General features: G+C 38.8%; 1 protein-coding gene across 1 annotated transcript in view; it reads right to left on the bottom strand.

The window, feature by feature from the left end:
• The window catches only part of LOC139723075 (nuclear hormone receptor E75-like), a 28150-nt gene extending 8560 nt beyond the window's left edge, over positions 1-19590 (bottom strand). The window contains exons 1-2 of the mRNA XM_071634347.1: positions 19391-19590; positions 356-468 (exon numbers count right to left, since the gene is read on the bottom strand). Of these exons, the coding sequence (XP_071490448.1) occupies positions 356-457 (102 nt within the window). The 5' untranslated portion in view covers positions 458-468; positions 19391-19590. The remainder of the gene's footprint in view (positions 1-355; positions 469-19390) is intronic.
• Between the last annotated feature and the right edge of the window lie 3091 nt (positions 19591-22681).

Below are 22681 nucleotides of genomic sequence, written 5' to 3'. Positions count from 1 at the left end.
ATGCCACTTGCACAAGAGTCAAGAGATGTAATAACCAGTCATCATGAAATAATACATTTCCATTTCATTTCATATCCAAAAATGCAAAGTATACAGTATAAGAATAAGAATCTTTACAGCTCATTAAGTTGTGATGCACACATACAAATGTCATGAACTAATGGTTGTAACATGGGTAAATATTAGCCCCCCCCCCCCCCCCCAATGCAGCTAGGATTACAATGTGTATAAGGTTGTCTCAACACAGAATTGATGTTTTTGGACCATTTCTCTGAAAGTCACACAAATTAAAGAAAAAAAAATACTTGACTCATGTCGTGGCCTTGAGATTAGATGGTCTAATCAATGTGATTACCTTGCAGCCTTCACAAGCGTGAACTCCGTAATGAAAACCTGACGCCTTGTCGCCACACACCCGACATAGGACAGCATAGCCATTGGTTGCGATGGACATCATGATGACAATTGCTGTATAAAAATACAAGAAAGAAAAAGAAAAGTGATATTCAAATCATTACATGGACATGACATATATCAGGAAAAATCATAGGGAATATGTAGGGCAGTCAAAACAGGGACTTCTGTATTCTTGATTCAAAGAATCAATGTGGATTGGGTAGGATGTATTTGTATATACCTTGGATATGATGAAGCAGTGATCTTAACACAAGAGTTCAATCAAATCAAAGAGATTAGCGTGGGTGAATTAAAGACCTATCATATTCCAAATGGGAACTGGCATTATTTTCAATAATAACGAAATACCTTCAAAAAACATAATAAATTTGCTTGACAATTGACCACATGTCACTGGTTTATTTCAATCAGAAGTAGGGAGGAAATATTCAATGAAAGATCAACTTCTGAGCTTTTCTTTTCATAATATATCTGTAGATCTCTTTAATAGTTTTGTTTTTGTTTGTATTGTTTTCATGTGACCATACATTTACACAATGCATGCACTTCTGGTAGTTTTCATAGCTTTGGGCCCATCATATCATAAAATATTTTTCATTACACAGAACCATCAATCATTAGTTTTAACCATGTTGAAGACAAGTCTCAAGAATATTCAGGCAGGTGCCTATGGGAAATGCATGTTATAGCAAAATAAGTCCATCCTCAATGGGTTAAGATGGATGCAAAGGGCAGGTGGTACCACAGTTTTGTATTGTAAAGCAAATCACTTTCATTCTTTCATATTTGTGCTTATAGGCTGAGCAAAATGCATATGTTATTTAATGTGCCCCTTTGAGGCAATAAATCAATACTAGCTGTGTATACATAAGTTGCAGCGGATGAAGGCAACATGATATTCTTAATGTCTATAGACTACTTTGGCTTAATTACTTTATCATTCCATAAATGAGCCCGAGACCATCACCCCCACATCGGTGCTTAGCCATTTGTGAGAGTTATGGTATGAATGAATGCTTGATATGAATCCACTGTATCTAATCCACAGAGTTTACTGACTCACTCATGGCTTCTAGACGACCTTACGCACACACACACACACACACACACACACACACACACACACACACACACACACACACACACACACACACACACACACACACACAAACACACACACACGAACATACGCACATACAAACACAAACGCTTCTTCACCAAGGCTCCGTGTGCCTTGCATTGTTACTGACAGACAAACATTTACTGTATTTCCTCACGTGCACACAGACATACATATATACAGACATGCTCACTGGGCAGGCAGTCACGTGGAGAATACGCATCTCACATGTTTACACATGCATGGATCAAGGATCATATCTGTTCCTGTCCTTCGTCATTTCATCTGCACAAGGCTTTAATTAACACTCTAAATGATTTATTTCAACACTTAGTGCACGGACATAAAACATGAAGGCCAATCTACTCTGTACCGAATCAAGTTTTACAAACACAGGCCGAGCGCAGTGTGCAACCTCATGCATAACTACAAAAAAGAAAGTGAGTGCCCATAATATGATTAATGAATGTGTTAGTCTAATATTCATGATGCATCAGAAAAAGAATGCTTGTACCTATCTTAATTATTTTTAAACAACATCAATAAGCCTACTCATCATTATCAAAAAAAAAAAAAGACCTATGAGAATGCTTAGCAGAGATGATGCATAAACATATTACGTTGTGTTTAAATGGCATCATAAGCAGGGAAGAAAATGATCCGCAAAAAGAGAGAGAGAGAGATAGATAGCTTAAATTCAAAATTCAAAACTGCACAGTGCAGGACATTGGTAGCGATAGGGATAGCTGACAAGTGCAGGGTCTGTGAATAGAGACTAAGCCACTGATGTCAACAGCAGCCTTGAGCTAATCTAGGTCAGGTCACAGTCAACACCAGTACCTACAATACCTTAAAAAAAGCCCAACAGGGAAGAAGGAGGAGGGGGTGGGGAGAGGGGCAGTTTCCATCTCATAGGGGAGAGAAACAGGAGACAGGAGAAAACCGTGTGATGTGGAGGGGAGCAAACACAGGGACCTGGGGGCATTTCAGCCTACAAGAAATGAGAATTCAATTTCAATTTAATGCAGCAATCGCTGTTTCATCCATTTTAAAGTTTGGAATTTTGGGGATTGTGGCAATAATCAGTAGAAACTACAGAACACATTTCACACAGCATGAAATAATTCTCAGGTAATGGTCTCCACCACTCTCAAGATTGGACAAACTCACATATTCACAAATATGCTCAAAGGTTGAATGAGATAATTCATCTGCATAATATACTTCCTGCTTTGGTGACCTCTGGTCAGACTAGGTCTCTATAAACTTGACATCAAAGGGTCTGTACAGTACTGGTTGAGGTGGGGATTCATGTTTTGAACATTCCTAAGTGAGATAATGAGAAACCTCTTTTGAAATATGAAAGAGCATGTAATTTTAAGAAGGATTCAACGTTTATTTGATGAAAATTGGTTTTCAAATGGCTGAGATATCAAAAAAAAAGTGAAAATAATAAAAGGCGACAGGCCACAACTATTATTAGGATCTCTTTGTTTCACCTTGTTTTTGGATTTTTCAGTCATTTCAAAACCGATTTTCATCAAATAAAATTTTGATACTCCTTAGAATTGCATGCTCTTTGACATCTCATAGAGTGGTTTCTGAATATCTCACAAAACGTTAAAAGCTAAATCCTCACCTCAACCAGAACTGTACACACCCTTTCGTTAAGTCTGTAATAAGAGACGAGTGTAGATGGCCTAGATTGAAACCACATCATCAGATTAGATGCCATTTCTTCGCAGCTTGAGTAGTGTTGAAAAATATCAGGTTCCTATGCTTCACATACTTCACTTGGATATTCACTCAGTAATTCAACTCATTCCTGACATCACATCCATGATCCAGGAGTGAGTTTTTGCTGATTGATGATTATTTATAAATATTGTGATTTTATGTGATTTTGAAATAAAACATATAATAAAAAAATTAAAAAAAATGAAAAAAAAATGATTCTCAAGGGAAGCATCAGAATCAGTATTCACATTTGAGTTACTGTGGTACTAAAATACCACTGTAATTTGTTGGCATCATTCTAACTGGCAAAATGCCACAGTAATAGATACCACGGTTATTCACCTCATATCATTCTCATCGTCACAAATACCATGGTATTTCAGGCTCAAAAGTACATCTCTCCAAGGTAAGCACTGTGTATGGAAATAACAAGTTCTTACCCTACAGGCAGAAGACAGTACATTGTAAGTGTGTCAGGTTATTAAGAATACACACGTACATATGATTGGTGCTACATTGTATTTTGTGACACAATTCACACTGAAATCTAACACGAGTATTTTGAACAAAGTTTCAATTACCACCATAAATATGATGGTATTTTGTGACATATTTTGTGGAGTATTTGCATTCACATAACAAATTACTGCCTGTAATATGATATTTCACTGTAAATGTGAGGGAACCTACTGTTTGTTGTTGTTTTCTAATTCTGACATGGCCTGGTTTGGGCCTTAAAGTTAAATCTAACATGAGTATTCTAAGCAAAGCTTGAATTTCCCTAAATACCATGGTATTTTGCTAGGTATTTTGTGGAGTATTTTCATTCACATAACAAATTACTGCGTGAAATACCAAGATATGTCAGTGTAAATGTGAATGCCTCTACTGTTTTGTTGTTTTGTTGTGTTTTTGTTTTTGTTCAGACATGGCCTGGTTTCAGTCAGGGAGAAGAAGACTAATGCATCACTTTTTCTTTCTCTTGCTTGCATGTCATGTATATGTCATGACTCCCCATGCTTCAGTTTGCATGAAGGAATTCATTTCACGTCTTAATTAGGGAATGAGGAAGAAGCGATTAGTGGGGATCACAAACACGCTTGAGTAGCATCTTGGAGAAATGATGACATTACATACATTACCGTAGTGCAATGTATGTACTGCACATTAAAGTGACAGCAGGGGAATGGCCGAACACAACACAACAACCCTTCAGTCTGTCTTTATAAACCATTCAAAAAGCCTACTGACTTTCACACAAATGTTTTTTCTCATATCATAACTCATATATAATGAGAGATCTGTTGCCTTTCTGTTCCGGCTAAGACTGATGGACGATATTTTCTTTGGGGGAAGATTACCCTAAAGGGCTTTTTACACTTGTGTTTCTTAACCCCTGGACTTTCTCTGACCCAGGACTATCGTTAGTCCCGTACCAATTTTTTCAGCTTTTTACACTCGCCAATTAGTCCCGTACTATCTCTTGTCCGGGGCTAAGGAGAAAACTGACCTTTTTACACTCGTATTTCTTAGCCCCGGACTTTCCAAACCACATGAATATTCATAATTACGCTGTGTACTGTACACGTACACGCACGCACCGGCAGCACTTGATTACCTCGTTTCTGATTGGTCAGTGAGGGTCGGACTTCGTCTCCGTCGCTTAGCCCGGGATTATTTTTTCGTTCTGTTTACACTCACTTGCTTGGCACCGCAATTGCGGTGCTAACCCCTGCTATTTTGCAGGGCCAGATAGTACCGTACTATTGGTGGGGCTAGCCCACTTTGGCAAAAACGAGTGTAAACAGAAAGTGGGCTAAGGATAGTCCCGTACCAACGGTGGGGCTAAGGCCCCCCCTTAGCCCCACCGTTGGTCCGGGGCTAAGCAAAAATTTGCAAGTGTAAAAAGCCCTCTAGATCACTTCATTATCCCTTTCTCCCTCCACCTCCCCCCCCCCCCCCAAATCCTCCTCTTTCCCCTCTGTACATTTGTCTCTTGCTCCTATAGGCAGAGTAAGACAGAAATGAGAGCAAGCGTCGCTGTGGGAAGCAATCATAAAGCAGTGGACCATCCCACTGCCATATTCAGAAGTCGGGGGGGGGGGGGAGGGACGTTGAAACGACAAGGACGACAACAGATTATTTCCTCTGGGTACAAGTCATGTCCATGGCTGCCAAGTATGATTATGATGCACACACCCCCGTCCCAGATTCAAACAGGGTCGCAGGGGGTCGGGGAAGAGACATCGAGTATATTCTCAAGCACAAGAACGTCAGCATTTGTACTGCCTCTGCTGGCTAAATCAAGAAACAGAGTGGAGAATACCATTCCATGTTACAAGGAAGTTCCACGAGCTAAAAATCAAACAAGACAAACCAGACTGTAAATTTCCTTAGACATTTTTAAAAGGGTGGATCACCATTCTGAAATTGCCGTCAGGAGAAACATCTTTTTCTGACTCAATATTAACAATGAGCCAATGTAATCCTATTTTCCATCTTCTCTATCTATCACAATATCAATTCAGACCACAATATTATTTGTGGCTACTGTAAGCATAGGTCCATAAATACACAAATCATGAATTCTTCTCAGAGAAAAGCAGCAGTCATAGAAATAAATGAATATATATATAAATGTATGTATATGTATATGTAAACATATATACATGTATAAGAAAAACTCTTTTTGTGGAAAATGTTTTTAAATAATGGTCTCAACTACTCTCCTTCACCATATGCCTATGTTGTGAGTTGCTGTATTTTCATACCCATACGCACATATATTCTACATGTATTTCTACTTCTGGTAGTTGTGACTAATGCCAAATATGAAAATTTTATCATAAGAGAGAGATTTTGTAATCCATTGCAACTGTATCCCACATACAAGGACACACACACACACACACACACACACACACACACACACACTCACACACACACACACAACTCAGAGAAGAATATAAATAGGTCAGACACGTCATAACTTTGTGGTTGGCTGATAGATGTCTGTAATTGTATGAGAAGGACGTGGATTGTATGGTATACATAACTGGGGAAACCCAGAGCCACTATACTCATGTACTAAAGCATTTCTCACTTCAACCCCGACCCGCCCTTTTCTTTCTCTCTCCCCCTCTCTCTCCCTCCGTTTCCTGCTCACTCTGAGTCTTTCATGCCTCCCCAGCCTGACCCCAGGGTGGTGGATTCAGATGCGATCAGCACCGAGCTTGAACTTTCAGCTTGCAGTGACCCACTTTCCAATGACACTGGACAAGAACCAAGCAAACCGCCGAACGGGTCTCTCCTCCAGCCGTTTCGACTAAAACCAAATACATGGAAACATAATATATCTGTATGTGTGTGCATGCACGTCATTAATGGGGGGAAAAAACAATAAGGTAATGACAAATGACTGGGTAGAAGAGTCTAGCATTCTCTGAAAAGAGTGTGTAAATGACACATAGATGACGACTCAAACTCAGCAGGCAGGCTTTGTCTGTTGGTCACGCCACTAAGTGAGAGATGGGATTGGGAAGGAAATGTCAGATAATTAAGTGGGTGTTCCTCCTCCTATTAACCACACTGTATTTCATTCTTAACTGATGGAAACTTGTCTTCCTTCATGCGGCCAGGGGCTGTATAATAAGGCTAACTGCCTACTGTATGCCAGGGCATTTAGTCTGGATGAGAATTTTTCAAAGCCTGTGGGCAACTCTTGCCATTATTGCTAAATCCTCTCAAACTAGTAAGAGTCTGGGGGAATGCATGATGAGCACACAGATATAGCAAGCAAGAGAGACAGACTGACAGACAGACAGAAAGATACAGATGGACAGAGAGAGAGAGATAGATCGATAGAAAGAGAGAGATAGATTGAGAGAGAGAGAAAAAAAAACAACATATGACATGGGAGCAGATATATTTGTGGTAACCAAGAATGACAAGTAAATAATATTTACAGAAAGAATCCTCAATTTGAAGAAAATTGTGGTTAATTAGTTACCTGCATTAATTGGTCCTACCTGTAATGAAATTGATTTTAAATGTTTATTTTGTCATATGGCAACATCAAAACTGATCAATAATTGTTTGATATCAACATTCTGTTATCATAGTTTTTCACTGTCTGGAAATTAATGATTTAAAAATAATATCTAAACTTTTATGATGAAAATATAGGTACAGACATTGTGTATTACAAACAATCAATGAAAACTTCCTAGCAAAAAATCTTTCAACAACTGAATGTTGAGCTACCTTATTTACCCCTTTTGTAAATGATTTACAAATTTGTAACCCATATCATCAGAGAATTTTGAGGTGCAGTGGTTGGATATGTACACAGTACAGTATGTCCATGCAGGACAGTCTTCTTTTGGTCTTGCTATTTATTTTTCATGTTATGTCACTCCGATCCTGCACAGTGCCTGATTACTAATAACAACACACCTTTTCATTCAAAAGATAGAAACTTTCTTATAACAAGGGCATGTTGCAAGGACTACACAAAATACTTGGTACATTCACTAAACAAAAGACTTATCTGCCACTTGAAAAAGAACAACAACAATCGAGAATATTCACTGAAGAGGAAGACAAATTTCAAGTAGCTTTGGCCAGGTGTATTCTCCATGTTACCACTTGGAATTAATGCCCATAATCTAATTAGCCACCTCCTAATGGTGCGCTTCCCTTGCACATTGTACCAACAATCTTGTCTAGTCGATATATGTAGATAACCACAAACACTGTTTAAGCACCTTGCCAACCCTGACAGGGGTCACTGACCAACAGGGCATTAATGCCTCAGGCTGCTCTACTTTACCATCTTACATTAATTGTACAGTAGCGAACCTCTTCACAAATGTAATTCTAATGTCGTCATGCACAAGTTGCAGAGCGGTAGTTTTCACTGAATCCAAAGGAGATGGACGATTTATAGCATGCCATAGAAATGCACTTAAAGGATGTTGCAGGAGTGATAAAACTTCCAATATAAACTTCAAATACATCTGCCCTAAAACTGCCGTGTCTTCTGACACATTCCTTCATCAATATCACATTATAATGCTGACGAGCTTTACAGGAGTGTTTCATTCCAAGCAATACCAGCCCTCTTTGTGCCAATAGGAAAGATTGTTATATTATTTCATGAAATAGTATGCCACGGAGCTTCATGATTGATATCAATTGTCCAATTTGATGCACAGTATCAGAACATTCAGGTACAATGCTCAAAAGACTCTATATAGGTTTTAGGGGTGTGCCACAAAAGTTAGCTGCCTAGGGATAATGTGGCATAGGAGTTCATCCAAAGATATATCAGAACACTTTTCACTCTGTGGTTGATGTAGAAGCTTACATTAACAAAACATTCAGGGTAACTAAGATCTTGTCATTATCTATCCCATACTCCTGTAACCCATGTTGCAGGCTAGGAGTAAACACCTGTTACCAGGGAGGTGAGACGTCTCACCTCCCTGCTGTTACCAGCACTGGGGGTGTTTCATAAAGCTGTTCTTAAAGTAACGAACGACTTAAGAACGACTGGAACACATTCTGATGTGCTATAGTTATCAGAATTTCCCACAAGAACTGATCACCAGCTGTTCTTAAGTTGTTCGTAACTTTAAGAACAGCTTTATGAAACACCCCCCCACCCCCGATATCTTAGCTCCACAGCTGGCCCCACCCAAAAGGAGGCTGTGTAAGTCTGTGCTTTGGGATAAGGAACTTACACTGACTGGTTCATAACACGACAATCCTATACTGATAAATGCAAGGTTTTCCTCAAGTTCATCAGTTCAGAAAACATCAAAAGATAAACATCTCTACCCCCAACAAGAGGATCGATGCTTAGGTGGAACAATGGTCACATGTAGTCAAAATCAGGAATGGCGCAAAGCAATATGGCTGCTGATAAAGGTTGATGGCACTGTTGAAGACTGAAACAATGATTTACTACTTGCAATATGATAATAAACATCAACAAAATAAAGATAATCCACTTTTATGTTAAGTTTGTTTTGGTGGCATAAAAAACTTATCTGCAAAAAAGGAGACTGCAAACCACGGCTACGTGTTTACAGACTTATTAATGTCCTTACATAGCAGGACTCCTAAAGGAAAGAGAGGGAGAGAAGGGAGGTGTGAGAGAGGAGAGAGACAGGGAACAATAGTATCACCCTGGCCAAGTGCACACGACCCTTCTGCTGAAGTATGTCAAACTGTGAACCCTCCCAAACTGGGGGGAGGCTTCTATGTTGTGTTAGCCTTTTGTCAAGGCACTCTTACTGTAACGGGCAAGCGCGGCAGCACGAAGGCCTTTTGAGATCTGCTTCGCACATTTTTATTCATGACACATGAACCCTACTGAATATTCATTTTAATGGGTTCCGGTCAACCAATGGAATGGCGCGCTCCCCACATCCTCGGTCTTGGTGTTGTCATACCTGTTCGCATGCATCACTGACCACCCATGGGGGTCTGTGGCAAGCATTTTGCCGTATGTAAATCGGGCTCGGGCAGACAGACACCTGATTGGTCGACTTTTGCTCCCGAAATCGGGGAGCAAAAGTCGGTAATTCCAAGGGATAACAACGGATGCCAAGCAGATCTCAAAAGGCCCTCGCACTACCCCACTCAGCTGGGCTCTCTTCACCATACAGCGAGAGGGCCTTGACAAAAGGCTAATGTTGTGTATGCTGGTACATCACGAAGACTGATGAAAAACCAGGGCCAGCAAATACACTGGAACTACAAGAGGTTCAGTCATGTGACCTACGGATAAACCAGACCCACTTTCATGGGAAACCTTATCCCCATCTTTGGATTACGATTTCCACCTCTGGTGTTTGTATTTTGCTGTTAGGACAGACAAACACAAAATATCAACAGAGAGCTATAAACACAGGCTTATAATAGGCAAATGCCTTGTCCAAGTTGTGCCCATGATACTAAAGCACATCCAGTGGTATCATAGATGTAAATGCATTCCCAGGAGTTACCTTCCACCCCAGGAATGTACTTACCTCAATCAGATCTACATCTACACATGTCTCATCCATATCTTGCAATAAAACACCAGCTGATACTGCAATGTTGTATGGCAAATGTAGAAAGCCGCAATGCACCATGACTTGGATCTTGGTTAACATGACTGCATCTTGAATATCTGGAATTTTTGTATCTTCTGAAGAAAGGTTGAACTTTCATGTTTCTTCACTAACAGGGCAAGCCCTTATTTACAAAACCTCTTTGTGCTCAGGTACTTGTCCTAAACTTTCTCTTTATGATAAATGTAAACATATTATCATTACTACACCCATAAATATATTGCCTACAGATCGGCTGCTTTATACCACCACACTATATCTGTCTGTGTGTGTCTGTATATGACAAGACAGCGCACAAGTACACGTAGCCTCACATACGCTTATAGATCAGATATTGGACGCGTACAACGGAATGTCGTCGCACGAGTCTCATACTCGCGCCCTCCTCCAAAAACAGCCCCCTATACCGACATTGGACACTGCTGACCTATATACCGGCAAACCACCAATAATGCCAATGACACCGACCTACATTCACCCGCATCTGAAACGGACGATTGTGCCAGTTTTCCTGGCGTGCTCGCTATCTGGGACAATTACCTGACGTCGGTCGGCCGTGGTGCAGCTAGGATGAGCTGAAGGAAAGAAATAGATGGGGGGAGAGAGGGGGAAGGGAGGAGACAGAAAGAAGAGAGAGAAATAGAAATACTGAGAATGAAAAATAGGACAGACTTTAGCACAAGACCAGAAAGATGTGAAAGGTAACAAGATTTTACTTGTAGATAACATATCAAACAGTTACATGAAGCCAGAAAATGAGGAATTGTAAAGATGAGAGGAGCATAGAGGGTATACTGCACAAATTTAAGAATTGGTAGGACCACACCTGAATGTCTGGCCCATATACTTCTCTCACTATGTTATCTGTTCTTCCAAGAGAAAGAACAAATTGATATTTTGTACCTCAAGTAGCATATCACCTTCATATCAGATTACGATATACGTGCTAATAGGCTCGTATCTATATGTATATACCACTCATTCATTCGACTTACATGTGCACACATTCATGAACATAAAACATATTCTGTTTGCAGAGTGTGTTGTAGTATCCAGTACTTGGTCAATGATAATGTTATGACTGACTTATATATCATTTACATATCTGGCTTTCCATAACAGCCATGTGGCTCTCTGGCTACTCAGTACAACAGATTTGTGTATGACACACACAGAGTCTTATGATTGTATGACACAAGCAGAATGTACTGTGTATACACACATACAGTGTACTACTTTATATACACACACAAAAGGAGTAATGAATAAAGTCAAAACAGAACACATGCAGAGAAAGCATGGACCACAGTCAGGTCTGCCAGTCTATTTATTTATCCATGTATCATCATAAATGCCACATGTGTGTATACATCTGTATGTTCACATTCAAGTGAATGCGTCTGTATAGGCGGAGAGGGAGGAGGAGAGAGAAAGGGGGGGGGGGGGGAAAGAAGTGGGGGGGGGGACCAATTCATCTTGGGCACACTTGTCTGTGAGATACAAAGATCTAGCTAAATATGACCATTATTGGAATCCTAGCAGATTGGAGAATTTTCCTTTTGTCTATACGGTCAGTCATTATGCCCGCCTTATCCCTACATACATACAAGTTTGTACACACAGCCGAGAGTGGGTAGCAATTAACAAAATGTACAACCCACCAAATTTCCGTGCGCGTAGGAGGACACGCAGACTGTTTTGACTGCTTGCATTCAAAATGTCGCTCATGGTTCACGCCAGTGATGCGTGTTCGGCGGCCGTGAAAATATAAAATCGACCCACCTTCAACGCAAACAACGAATGTCACATTCATAATTTACTTATGCCATGACTAAGCTCCCGTTTGAAGGGGTACACTTTCTTTGTGAAAACAGCAACACAAACCCCATCTGTGCTAAAAATAAAACGGGAATATCAAACGGCATTTCCTTGGCCAGTGAAATACATAACCGTCCTTCGGAAAGCCACTAGACTATGTTCATGTTGTCATTACAGTAAACACAAGAAAGAGGCCCGTTGGCTCATGTGAATGTGGGTTAATTCCGCGCCCTCTCTCCCATGGAAGCCAGCGAGCAGCGAACACACACTCTGCAGTGGATCTTCTCAACCCAGTGAACTGGCCTAGTTTCCCCATATGGCACAAAGGTCCCAGGCAGTTTTAGAATGCGGTTTCCTGTTGCTTCACAGTCGGTCCGTGCACGTGAGCTCTGTTTGCGCTATGTACACCAACAAATCAACTGCAGGGGGACAAAGTACATAAATGTTGTTTGCAAAAGGCCCACTTCTAGTCTTCCATTCTTTTCATTTTTTTTTCTTTTTGCTTTATTTCATTGAAAAAGAAGACACATGCACTAAAGATCTCTTCGCTCCATGATGATAGTTCATTTTTATAGTCACGTGCAAAATGAAATATCAACGTTTGGTGACTTGCCCTTGGCAATTACACGTACATCGTGACATTTAAAATCAAATGCTACAGTCCCTTTCTCTTCAAATTGTTAGTCTACTCTGAATACATACACATCTAGGCCTACATATAATCACACTATCCATACATGTATTGTTATCAGAATTCACCCTTATCTACTTCCAAACTTATTTCTGTATGTCAGAACACGTGAAATGGGCTTGGTGAAAGATGGCAAAAAGGACAATTATGCATGTAAAAGAGCAAGAAATCTAAATGCCTATATTGAAGGCCATGACTTCGAACATGGAAATACCATTTCCTTTGCATTTACTGATTCCGCTCAACTATCTTTTCTGATCTGTTTCTGTGGACTTCCTACACTCATGTCATTACAGACGTGCAACATTTTTTTTCCCGTATGTTTTACAATTCCCTTTTAGCCATAATCTGGCCACTTGGGTAAAATAGTGTTATGAATCATTCATTGTTAATGGATGTCAGTGACAAAGAGTGTACCACTTTTTTTTCCCTCTCTCTCTCTCTCTCTCTCTACCCCTTTGAACAAAAGCACACACACACACACACACACACACTTGCTTACTGTGTTCATCAGTCTCCCTGGGCTGTGGTATAAATGACAAGTGTAATGCTCTGCCATGTGACTCATATTCCACCCTATTATATTTTCTACAGTCAAAATCTTGTTACTTCATGCTTCTTTATGGTACAAAGTTTAATATCATTCTTCATCTTTGATTGGCACATAAAAAGTCAAAAGGCAGTCGCATTATAGACCTTTGCATCAAAATGTATTATTTGTTCTTTTCTTCATTGCTACATACTGGTACACTATATGCATTAACTGTTTTCATCTGGTTATTTAATACTTGTGCATATGTAATTGAGTCCTGATACAGGGATAATGTAACATGTTTATGAAATGTGAATATCAATGAGCCAACATTCATGTTGCCTGTAGGCCCTATGCCGAACATTTTTTGATGGGTACGTCAATGGAGCATTTTCCTTGCGTGTGTTGCCATGGCAACCCCTCCAATATGCCCATCTGTTTTGTTTCTTTGCTTCTTCTTAGTTTGTTTTTTGTTTTGCTTCTTTGTTTGTTTGTTTTTGTTTTTGTTTTTTTTTTGTTTGGGGGGGCTTGTGTGGTGGTATTATTAATATCAAGACATCCATGCAACATTCTTTTTTTCTGTCTTCAAGGCTGTTTCTCCTCCATGGCGCATCTCCACTTCCCCTCATGCCTTTGTCTCCGCCTTTTTCCTCCACCAAACTCCTGATGCTTTGCTTGCTGACGAATTAGGCGCTAACCTCCCTGTGAACTCATGGGGAGTGATCTCTACAGCACAATGCTGTCTGCATGCTGCTGGCAGACTCTAAAGATCACAAACGATCAGCACCAAGCATTGATATATAGCAAGAGGAGTGTGTATTGGCTGCATGCAAGGTTTTGGTCCCTGCAATGTATTCAGGACTGGCTATGTGCCAAATCAGAGGCCCAACTCTGCCCGACTCCATGGCATTGTCGCCATGCACAATCATCTACGCCTATTCACAAAACTGTCAAAGCAGGAAATGGCGCTATATTTACATGTCAAGAATGTACTTCCCTTCTGTCTGGCTATCACATGTTTAAAGGATACACCACTGGAGAGCCAAACTACACATATAATTTACAAATTTACATATCGGCAGAACTGGGCAGATCTAACTTAGATGATTGAAGACCAGGTAGGAGGTTTATACTTAAAGTCACTACCTTCTGTAAATGGTAAACAAACAAATATTAGTGGGAGAGATAGGTAGGGCGGGTCACATTTTTGGATGAAGAAAAATCAGAGTGTAAAATTTCATACATTGTATCCATCACAACACACTGAAAATGAGTTACAGACCCTGTTTCATCACATGGTTTTGTGTTTGAACTCCATGGACGCAGATATACATACATGTAGGCCAACTATGAACAATGAAACATCATGCCAGAAAACTGTTTTTTTTTTTAAACCTACAAGAAAAAGCAAACAAATAAAGTTTTACTATTAATACACAGTCAAAAATATCAAAGTTTAGTCTTTATTATAACAGTATTTAACAGGCTCTTACCAAAGAGAAAATACTGTGAAGTGACCACAAAACCGTAGTAATGTCTGAGCATGGAGGCGAGAGGTCTCATCTCCCTGGTCTGAGACAGTGTGCTAGATAACTAACAGCATCTAAACTCTATTTTCTCTCTTCTTGTCTGTTCAATTCTGACTATCTATTGCACTACCTTTAAAGGGTGTGTACAGTTCTGGTTGAGGTGAAGATTTAGCTTTTAACGTTTTGTGAGATATTCAGAAACCACTCTATGAGATGCCAAAGAGCATGCAGTTCTAAGGGGTATCAAAAGTTTATTCGATGAAAATCGGTTTTGAAATGGCTGAGATATCCAAAAACAAGGTGAAACAAAGAGATACTAATAAAGTTGGGGCATGTCGCCTTTTATTATTAGCACTTTTTTGGATATCTCAGCCATTTGAAAACCAATTTTCATCACATAAACATTGAATCCTTCTTAAAATTACATGCTCTTTCATATTTCATAAGAGGCTTTTCATTATCTCACTTAGGAATGTTCAAAACATGAATCCCTACCTCAACCAGTACTGTACAGTCCCTTTAATGCCTGTCCCATTTCCCAATTTGGCAATATTCAAGAATAGACCCTCTTTATACAGCTGTATCTATCTCATAAATGTAAATACTTTTTGTTTTTGTAGACATAGACATCATTCTACAATTGTATGACATATATATACACAGTGTACATGTACATAATATACTACAGTTACCAGTAGATTCATTACATAATTTTAATTGCCTGTTTATTTTTTTTTGCACCAGAATATCTTATTCATAACAACTATCTTAAAGGGTAACACATTACTGAACTGCAAAAAAAAAAAAATTGAGAAACATACTTTGTAACTGCCTGAATTGCACTAAGGGTTCAGACTCGACTAGCATTCATGCTGTATTCTGGTTTCTATTATCCTTCCTTCTTCTTTTATACTGTAATCTATGTAAATGAATAATATATTTGTAAACATGTAATAATATTATGATAATGATATTATGATAATGGCTACTTTTTATACAAGGCATTTCAGATTTGTTCAGAATTGCAGTGCACTTTACAGACTATTATGGACAATGATAATTATGCCATTGGACAATTTATTAATCAATTCATTCATTCATTCATTCATTCATTCATTCATTCATTCATTCATTCATTCATTCATTCATTCATTCATTCATTCATTCATTCATCCATTCATTCATTCATTCATTCATTCATTCATTCATTCATTCTCCTTCATGTGTACTGTACAAGTATGCAATTTATACATTGTACATGAATCTCAATGGAAGCTATAGTTCACAAACATATAAAATTTATAATCTAGCGAGACATGGGTGAACATGAAACTTTATGAGAGATGTACAAAAGAATCATCTCAATCAATATGTACTTGTAGGCCTACTTTCAGCTGACTGCCACAATACAGAAAAACCACAATGTGGCACATACAAACAAAGACTTCTACGAATGATGGCTTATTCATTCTCTATGTAAAAAATGATGAACAGCTAAAGGAATTATTTCATTAAGGCATTCAACTGTTAGGTTTCTTGTACATTGAATAAAGAAAATGACTGATGTTGTAGAAATCTTAGCATATGGATTAAATGTAATGGAACACTGATGTACTTTTCATTCAGCGTGGCATCAAAGAACTCACAAATCTATAACTCCAGATAAGGAGGGTTCAACATTTGTTTATCTAGAGTTTTACAACAATGATTTGTAATATTGATCTTGAATGTATCAGACACAATATACAATTGCATCTCACCATTTCATTTGAAGAGCACAGTAACAATAATTATTCCACCCTTCTTAGTTCAAACTACTTTGCATTTTGATAAGGAGATTACTAAGATAAATTTGGCAGTACAAATATTTGCCTGCCCAAAAGTAGGTAAAGGGTGCACTCTCCCAGTCAGACATTCCAATGCCGATTTGATCTTGGCCAAAATGTAGGGAGAAGTTCAGCCATGTGCTTTGTAAGTGGGTTAGGGATGAGCTAGGTTACAACAGGAAACATGAGGTCAAATTAAGGGGGCTGTCTGATGTGCCCAGTTCATGACTGTGCTCTTTGCTAGCCAGAATGAGTTCCCATTTTATGAGAAAAGGGTTGGTTGCCAATTCAGCACATGAGTCGTATCAATTTAGTAACTTCCTTCAGTGTCTCTGAATAAGTAATAATAATAGATTACAAAAACGAAAAAACTGGAAAAAAAAGTCTTACGATTCCACTTGACATCTTCTGCAATATTCCCACCAATTCTTATGTTATAGGCCCTATATGGATGATAGGCCTACAGTAGGCTTACATGTACTACCTAAACCAGCAATTTTTGTCTTACGACCTAAATGTAATACTTGCTTTGGTCATGTCATCATTACTTCTCACTGATCTCAGAATTAGATATTCCAATTTATTTCATGCATATCCGAAACATGTTACAAGAAATGGTAGCTTTTTTCGTTTTTTTATTATCAGCCTCTGTGTCCATACTCTATGCAATAGTTTTCTCTTTCGTGTGTGTGAAAAGGGGAGAGATAAACTAAAAGTCATGTTTTTCACATGGTAACTCCAGCATAATTCTGCTGCTGCACTTTATGCTCTGTCATGTTTTGATTATTACACTGCAAGAAAGCAAACCCAAAACAGATCTGGTGAATGAGACGACTTACACACTGTATTAAAGGTCTCCACCCTGTTGTATCGAAGCACAACTACAGTTTGTTTCTGATCCAGCCAGCTCAGCTCAGAACTCAGGTCACTGTTGATTCTATTCTCTCTCCCTCACGCGTTTGACCCTAATCCTTAGCCCCACATGACAGTTACGTAACCACCCGTAACGGCTTGCTTAAAGGCACTCCATCACATTAAACACTTAGTTGACTTCACACCTCATGATGGCAAAACTATCGACAGGCAACCAAAATTGACTTAAAATTGTCAATTTTCACATCTTCTAACTCTAGAATTCACATTTGTAATTGCCTGCTGCAAAAATTTTAAAAATGACGAAATTAATGTGCGTTTGCGATTAATTCGGAAAGGTTGCAGGAAGATATACACCGTGACGGACACCCGTGCTGGTGAGACCGCTCGCATGTGCAGGCAAAATTCTCACGTGTACAATACACGCGACTCCTGCTCTAGTTTGCTAGTACGGGTCGTCCGTTCACATACACAATGGGTATCAACCCTTGTCGGACGGGGGACTTTGAATACGTCAACCAAAGAATGCCTGATGGGTAAATGAAGCTCTGAGCGCAAGCTGATCCCCAATTAGACAACAATTCATAAATTTATGAGAAACACGATTTGGACGCCGGGGTGTAGTTGAATATAAATCGCTGGAATGATAATTCTTGCCCACATATCCTCACAACATTGTATTTTCGACCTAAAACGTGAGGAAGGAAATAATCCCACTAGCCTCAGAGATTCTGCATTATTTACCCAGGTATGTGGAATGGTTTCCACTTCCCTGATATACCGAGCTGGTAAATTGTCGAAAACCTCATTATTTCCACCTCGATCCTTGGGGCTTCAGTATGATTATGACAATGTTTATTCTCAGAGGGGTTGAAGGATAACACTATTAACATCAGGTGTGAACATTATACCAATAAATATATTGCCGTCTAGAAAATATACTGAGGCTGACTTTGACGAAAACTTTTATGAGCAGTCGAATATATGGGAACACCAGCCGACAACACATTAATACTAAAACTCCAAATTTCGACGGACAATTTTCCAGCTCAAATTGTGTTAAATCAAAGATGGATTGCGTGGTGCAGACAATCACATTGGTCTTTCAAAATTAATTGTAAACTGAGAAGTAATATAATAATACAGAGAGAGAGATAGAGAAATGATCGATGCTTTACTATCATTAATTGAGCCATGTTGATATCGACAACTCACTTATTTTCAGATCTATACAGAACGAGACAAACTACTCAAAGAAATATTAATACTGTGATGTAAGCTAGAATGTTCACAAGGTGTATTCATCGTCATACACACACAAACAAACAAGGCACACACACACACACACACACACACACACACACAAACAAACATACACTAACAAACAAACAAACATGATAAAAATTAGTTCGGATGTTTCCAGTATATGATAACAGTTTATATAGACCATTTGTCTTCCACTTGCGTCATCAACGTGAGGTTTAATAAGTGCAAAGTGGCGTCTGGAATCTTGAAAACGAAAACAAAAATAGTAGTAACGATGTTCAAAATGATAACATCAAACATGATAATGTAAACCCAAGAACTTAATATCAGAACGGAAGATAAAGAAGAGGGTATCGATTTTATTCAGCATTTCTCACAATCCCATCTAGGCCTATTATTAGAACCAAAATAGAAACTTCGATGGCACTTTTAATTCTATGTATCACGGGTGTTTCCTTACCTTTGCCTTTCTTAGTTTGGCAGTCTGTGATTTATGCCGATGGGTCACTCTTGTCAACAAATCGCAGATGTTGCAACCACGAATTGTGATAAATGATAGACTCGGGAGGGTGAATGTCCTTTTGTCTTGAATCCACACAAATCAGGATGAGAATCTCAGAGTTTTAGGAGTCCAATCAATGTTCTTATCCGATTCCAAAGCCTTCTTGTCTCTCAACTGTCGATCACGGAAACATGTCGCAAAGTAACGTGAAAGTGAAACTTCTTGCCTCCAAAACAGATCAAAGTTGACTCTCACAAGAAACAATAATTTTTTAGTTCACTGCAACAGGTCCGATTTACGTGGATGCAAAAAATATGAAGCTCTTGCTGTGACAAATTTCAAAATAGTGAAAGCCGGCCGACATAAATCGCGACAGGGGGCACGCACTGGACGTTCACCTGCGGCCGTCCGATCTCAGCAGTAAGAGCGAATCACACTGATTCTCTAGTAACAAGTTTCAGCAAACATAGGTATGAAAACAGAAACGGTGGAGTACTAGTATTGTTTCCCTCTCTTGGTAAACTGCTGTCAAAGGAGGGAGCTCTGCTGTTCGAAACAGGCAAGCTGGAAATTAATGTCGTTAAAGGTGAGCGCTAGCAGCCGACTGTGCTAACTGGGAGAGGAGGAAAAAGCGATATCGCCGTCTGCCCGTAAACGTGAGTTCACGGCAGAATTAGGTCGCTTAGGTAAGTCGCGGGACAGAGTTTCGCTAAACGCAGACGATCCCTTTCAGTGTAATTCATCGAACCTTGATCAACACATTCGTCAGATACACGTGCCGTGGACGACTACATTGATAAGAGGGGGGCTGACGATATTAGAGAGAGCGTATGAAACGTGTAAGCAATAAATACAACATTTTGTCATGACCTGGTGCAATTATTATGATAAGCATACTCCACTGATAAATTTGATATGATGATTAGGGTGTAAATGTGACTTTAAATTTGTCAAGATGTCTTAAGAAAAGAAAACATGAGCTTAGATATGCTTTGCTGTCCCACTTACATGAATCGAATTGGTCTACCACCACTCACGTTCCCCTCAATTGTGAGCGCGTCAATAATATCAGCTAAATACGGAAACTCGCGATATTGATTTTTTTCTTTTGGTGCCCCAGATTCTGGACCCAAGTTCCAAGCAGCGGACCACTACACGTGACGTACTCGTCGGTTATTTGCATAGACTAATATTTATTGAGACCTTCCACCAGAAGAAATCTGGGCCTACATGTACCTCAGCTCTGTCTAAAACCAGCCTCATGAGTATCAATGGATTTCCCCGTATCATTTTAATTTACATAACCTTTCTACCTTGGAGTGACACTGATGCCCGGTTGATTATCTTTATAGGTTAACCTATCAGTTTTAATTGCATACCTCGTATTTGTTCTCGTTTCGTGAAGTGAGAGCGAAAGAAAAGGGAAAGGGGTGGGGATATTTTATCCACTCGGCATAAGCTGCTGGTTATGTATTAGAAAATTATCATAAACCGTGAATTATCAACCTTCAGGCCCACGGTTCAAGTCCCCGCAGCAGTGAGGTGAGCCATATCCTTCTCCGTACTCACTCCTCACAGACGATTTTTTTTTTTTCAAAGGCGTCGGTAACGTGTGTGAGTGTGTGTTGTTTGTTTTTGTTTTTTTGTTTTTTTACTTGCAAGCGCTTTCTAATTTACGGAAAAACAACTAGAGCTACAGTTGAATTAATGCGGTAATGTATATTGGTTAAGATGAGGATTCCGCTTTTAATTTTTTTTTTTTTGCGAGATACTTAGAAACCACTTTATGAAAATAATGTAAAAGAGCATATACAATTCTATGAGGAATTCAAATTTTATTTGATGAAAATCGGTTTGGAAATGACTGAGATATCCAAAAAAAATAAAGTAAAGCAAAGTGATCCTAATAAAATGTGGGTACCACCTTTTATTGGGCTCACTTCGTTTTGGATATCTCCAACAGCCTTTTCAACATCAATTTTCGTCAAATAAACCTTGAAATCCTCTTAGAAGTATATGCTCTTTCATATTTTACAAAATGTTTCTTATTATCTCCAAACAAAAAAAAAATTCCCCTTCAACCTAAGATCCAAGCAGCGGATCGCTACACGTAACGTATATACTTTTGGGGTTATTTGTAAACTCAATTATTGTGGTCTTCCAACGGAAGGAATCCGGGCGTACACCACATACCCGCCATATTATAACGAGCATCAATGGATTTCCATAATCATTTTAATTTACACAACCTTTCTACACGTGAGTGATACTGATACCCGTTTGATTATCACCGATCAGTTTTACTTGCATGCTGTTCTCAAAGGGAGGGGCGGTGAAAATTTCACTTACCAAAGAAAGCTGCTGGTTGTGTTATCCATATAGAGGTTTAGACCAATTATTGTGTAGCTCTCGTTGTAAACTATGAATCCTCAACTTTCAGGTACCTGTATGGTTGTAGTCACTTGGAAACAGCAGTGGTGCAATAATATTCCTCTCCGTGAACAGTCCTCAAAGGATTTTTTTTTCAAAGCCGTCGATCCCATTTTTTTTTTATATTAACTTGCCAGCGCTTCCTATGCTTTGTCACTTAGATCCAGCCAAACTCTACAATATCTGAGATTGAGAGAATATCTGTATTTTACAGAAATGGTCATAATGTGCATTGGCATACTTGTAAATATGAATATATGTACATAATTTATTCATATGTATATTATATGTGTGTATATGTTATATGTATCATATATATATATATATATATATATATATATATAATATAAATATATGTATATATATATATGATATAATATTGTTCATTGCGACCCTGAGGAACGAAAATTTGGTCTGAATAAATAGCACTGTTGGACTGAAATGCATTACTACCCTACTTCGTCATATTTTCTGTACTGGTACCAACACGCGAACTACAAACATCTCTCTCTCTCTCTCTCTCTCTCTCTCTCTATGTATATGTATATATATATATATATATATATATATATATATATATATATATATCTGTATATATATGTATGTATGTATATATATATATATATATATATATATATATATATATATATAACATAGGCCTAGTTAGGCGTGTACATTTACATTATACAAAGAAAGTGAGAGAGGGAGGTATCAGTGAGATTATGAGGAGAAATTGACTTAAACCTGATTCACATTGTGGCCCTTTTAACACGGTATAATGCAGTTTCGTCAAAGTTTCGCCGTATTTACTTGTACAGT

Source organism: Diadema antillarum, unplaced genomic scaffold, assembly GCF_040938485.1.
Source record: "Diadema antillarum isolate AM-2024a unplaced genomic scaffold, OU_Dant_1.0 scf00000180, whole genome shotgun sequence".
Lineage (NCBI taxonomy): Eukaryota > Metazoa > Echinodermata > Echinoidea > Diadematoida > Diadematidae > Diadema > Diadema antillarum.
Note: the sequence above shows the minus strand (reverse complement) of the source record. Positions and strands in the feature narration are given on the sequence as shown.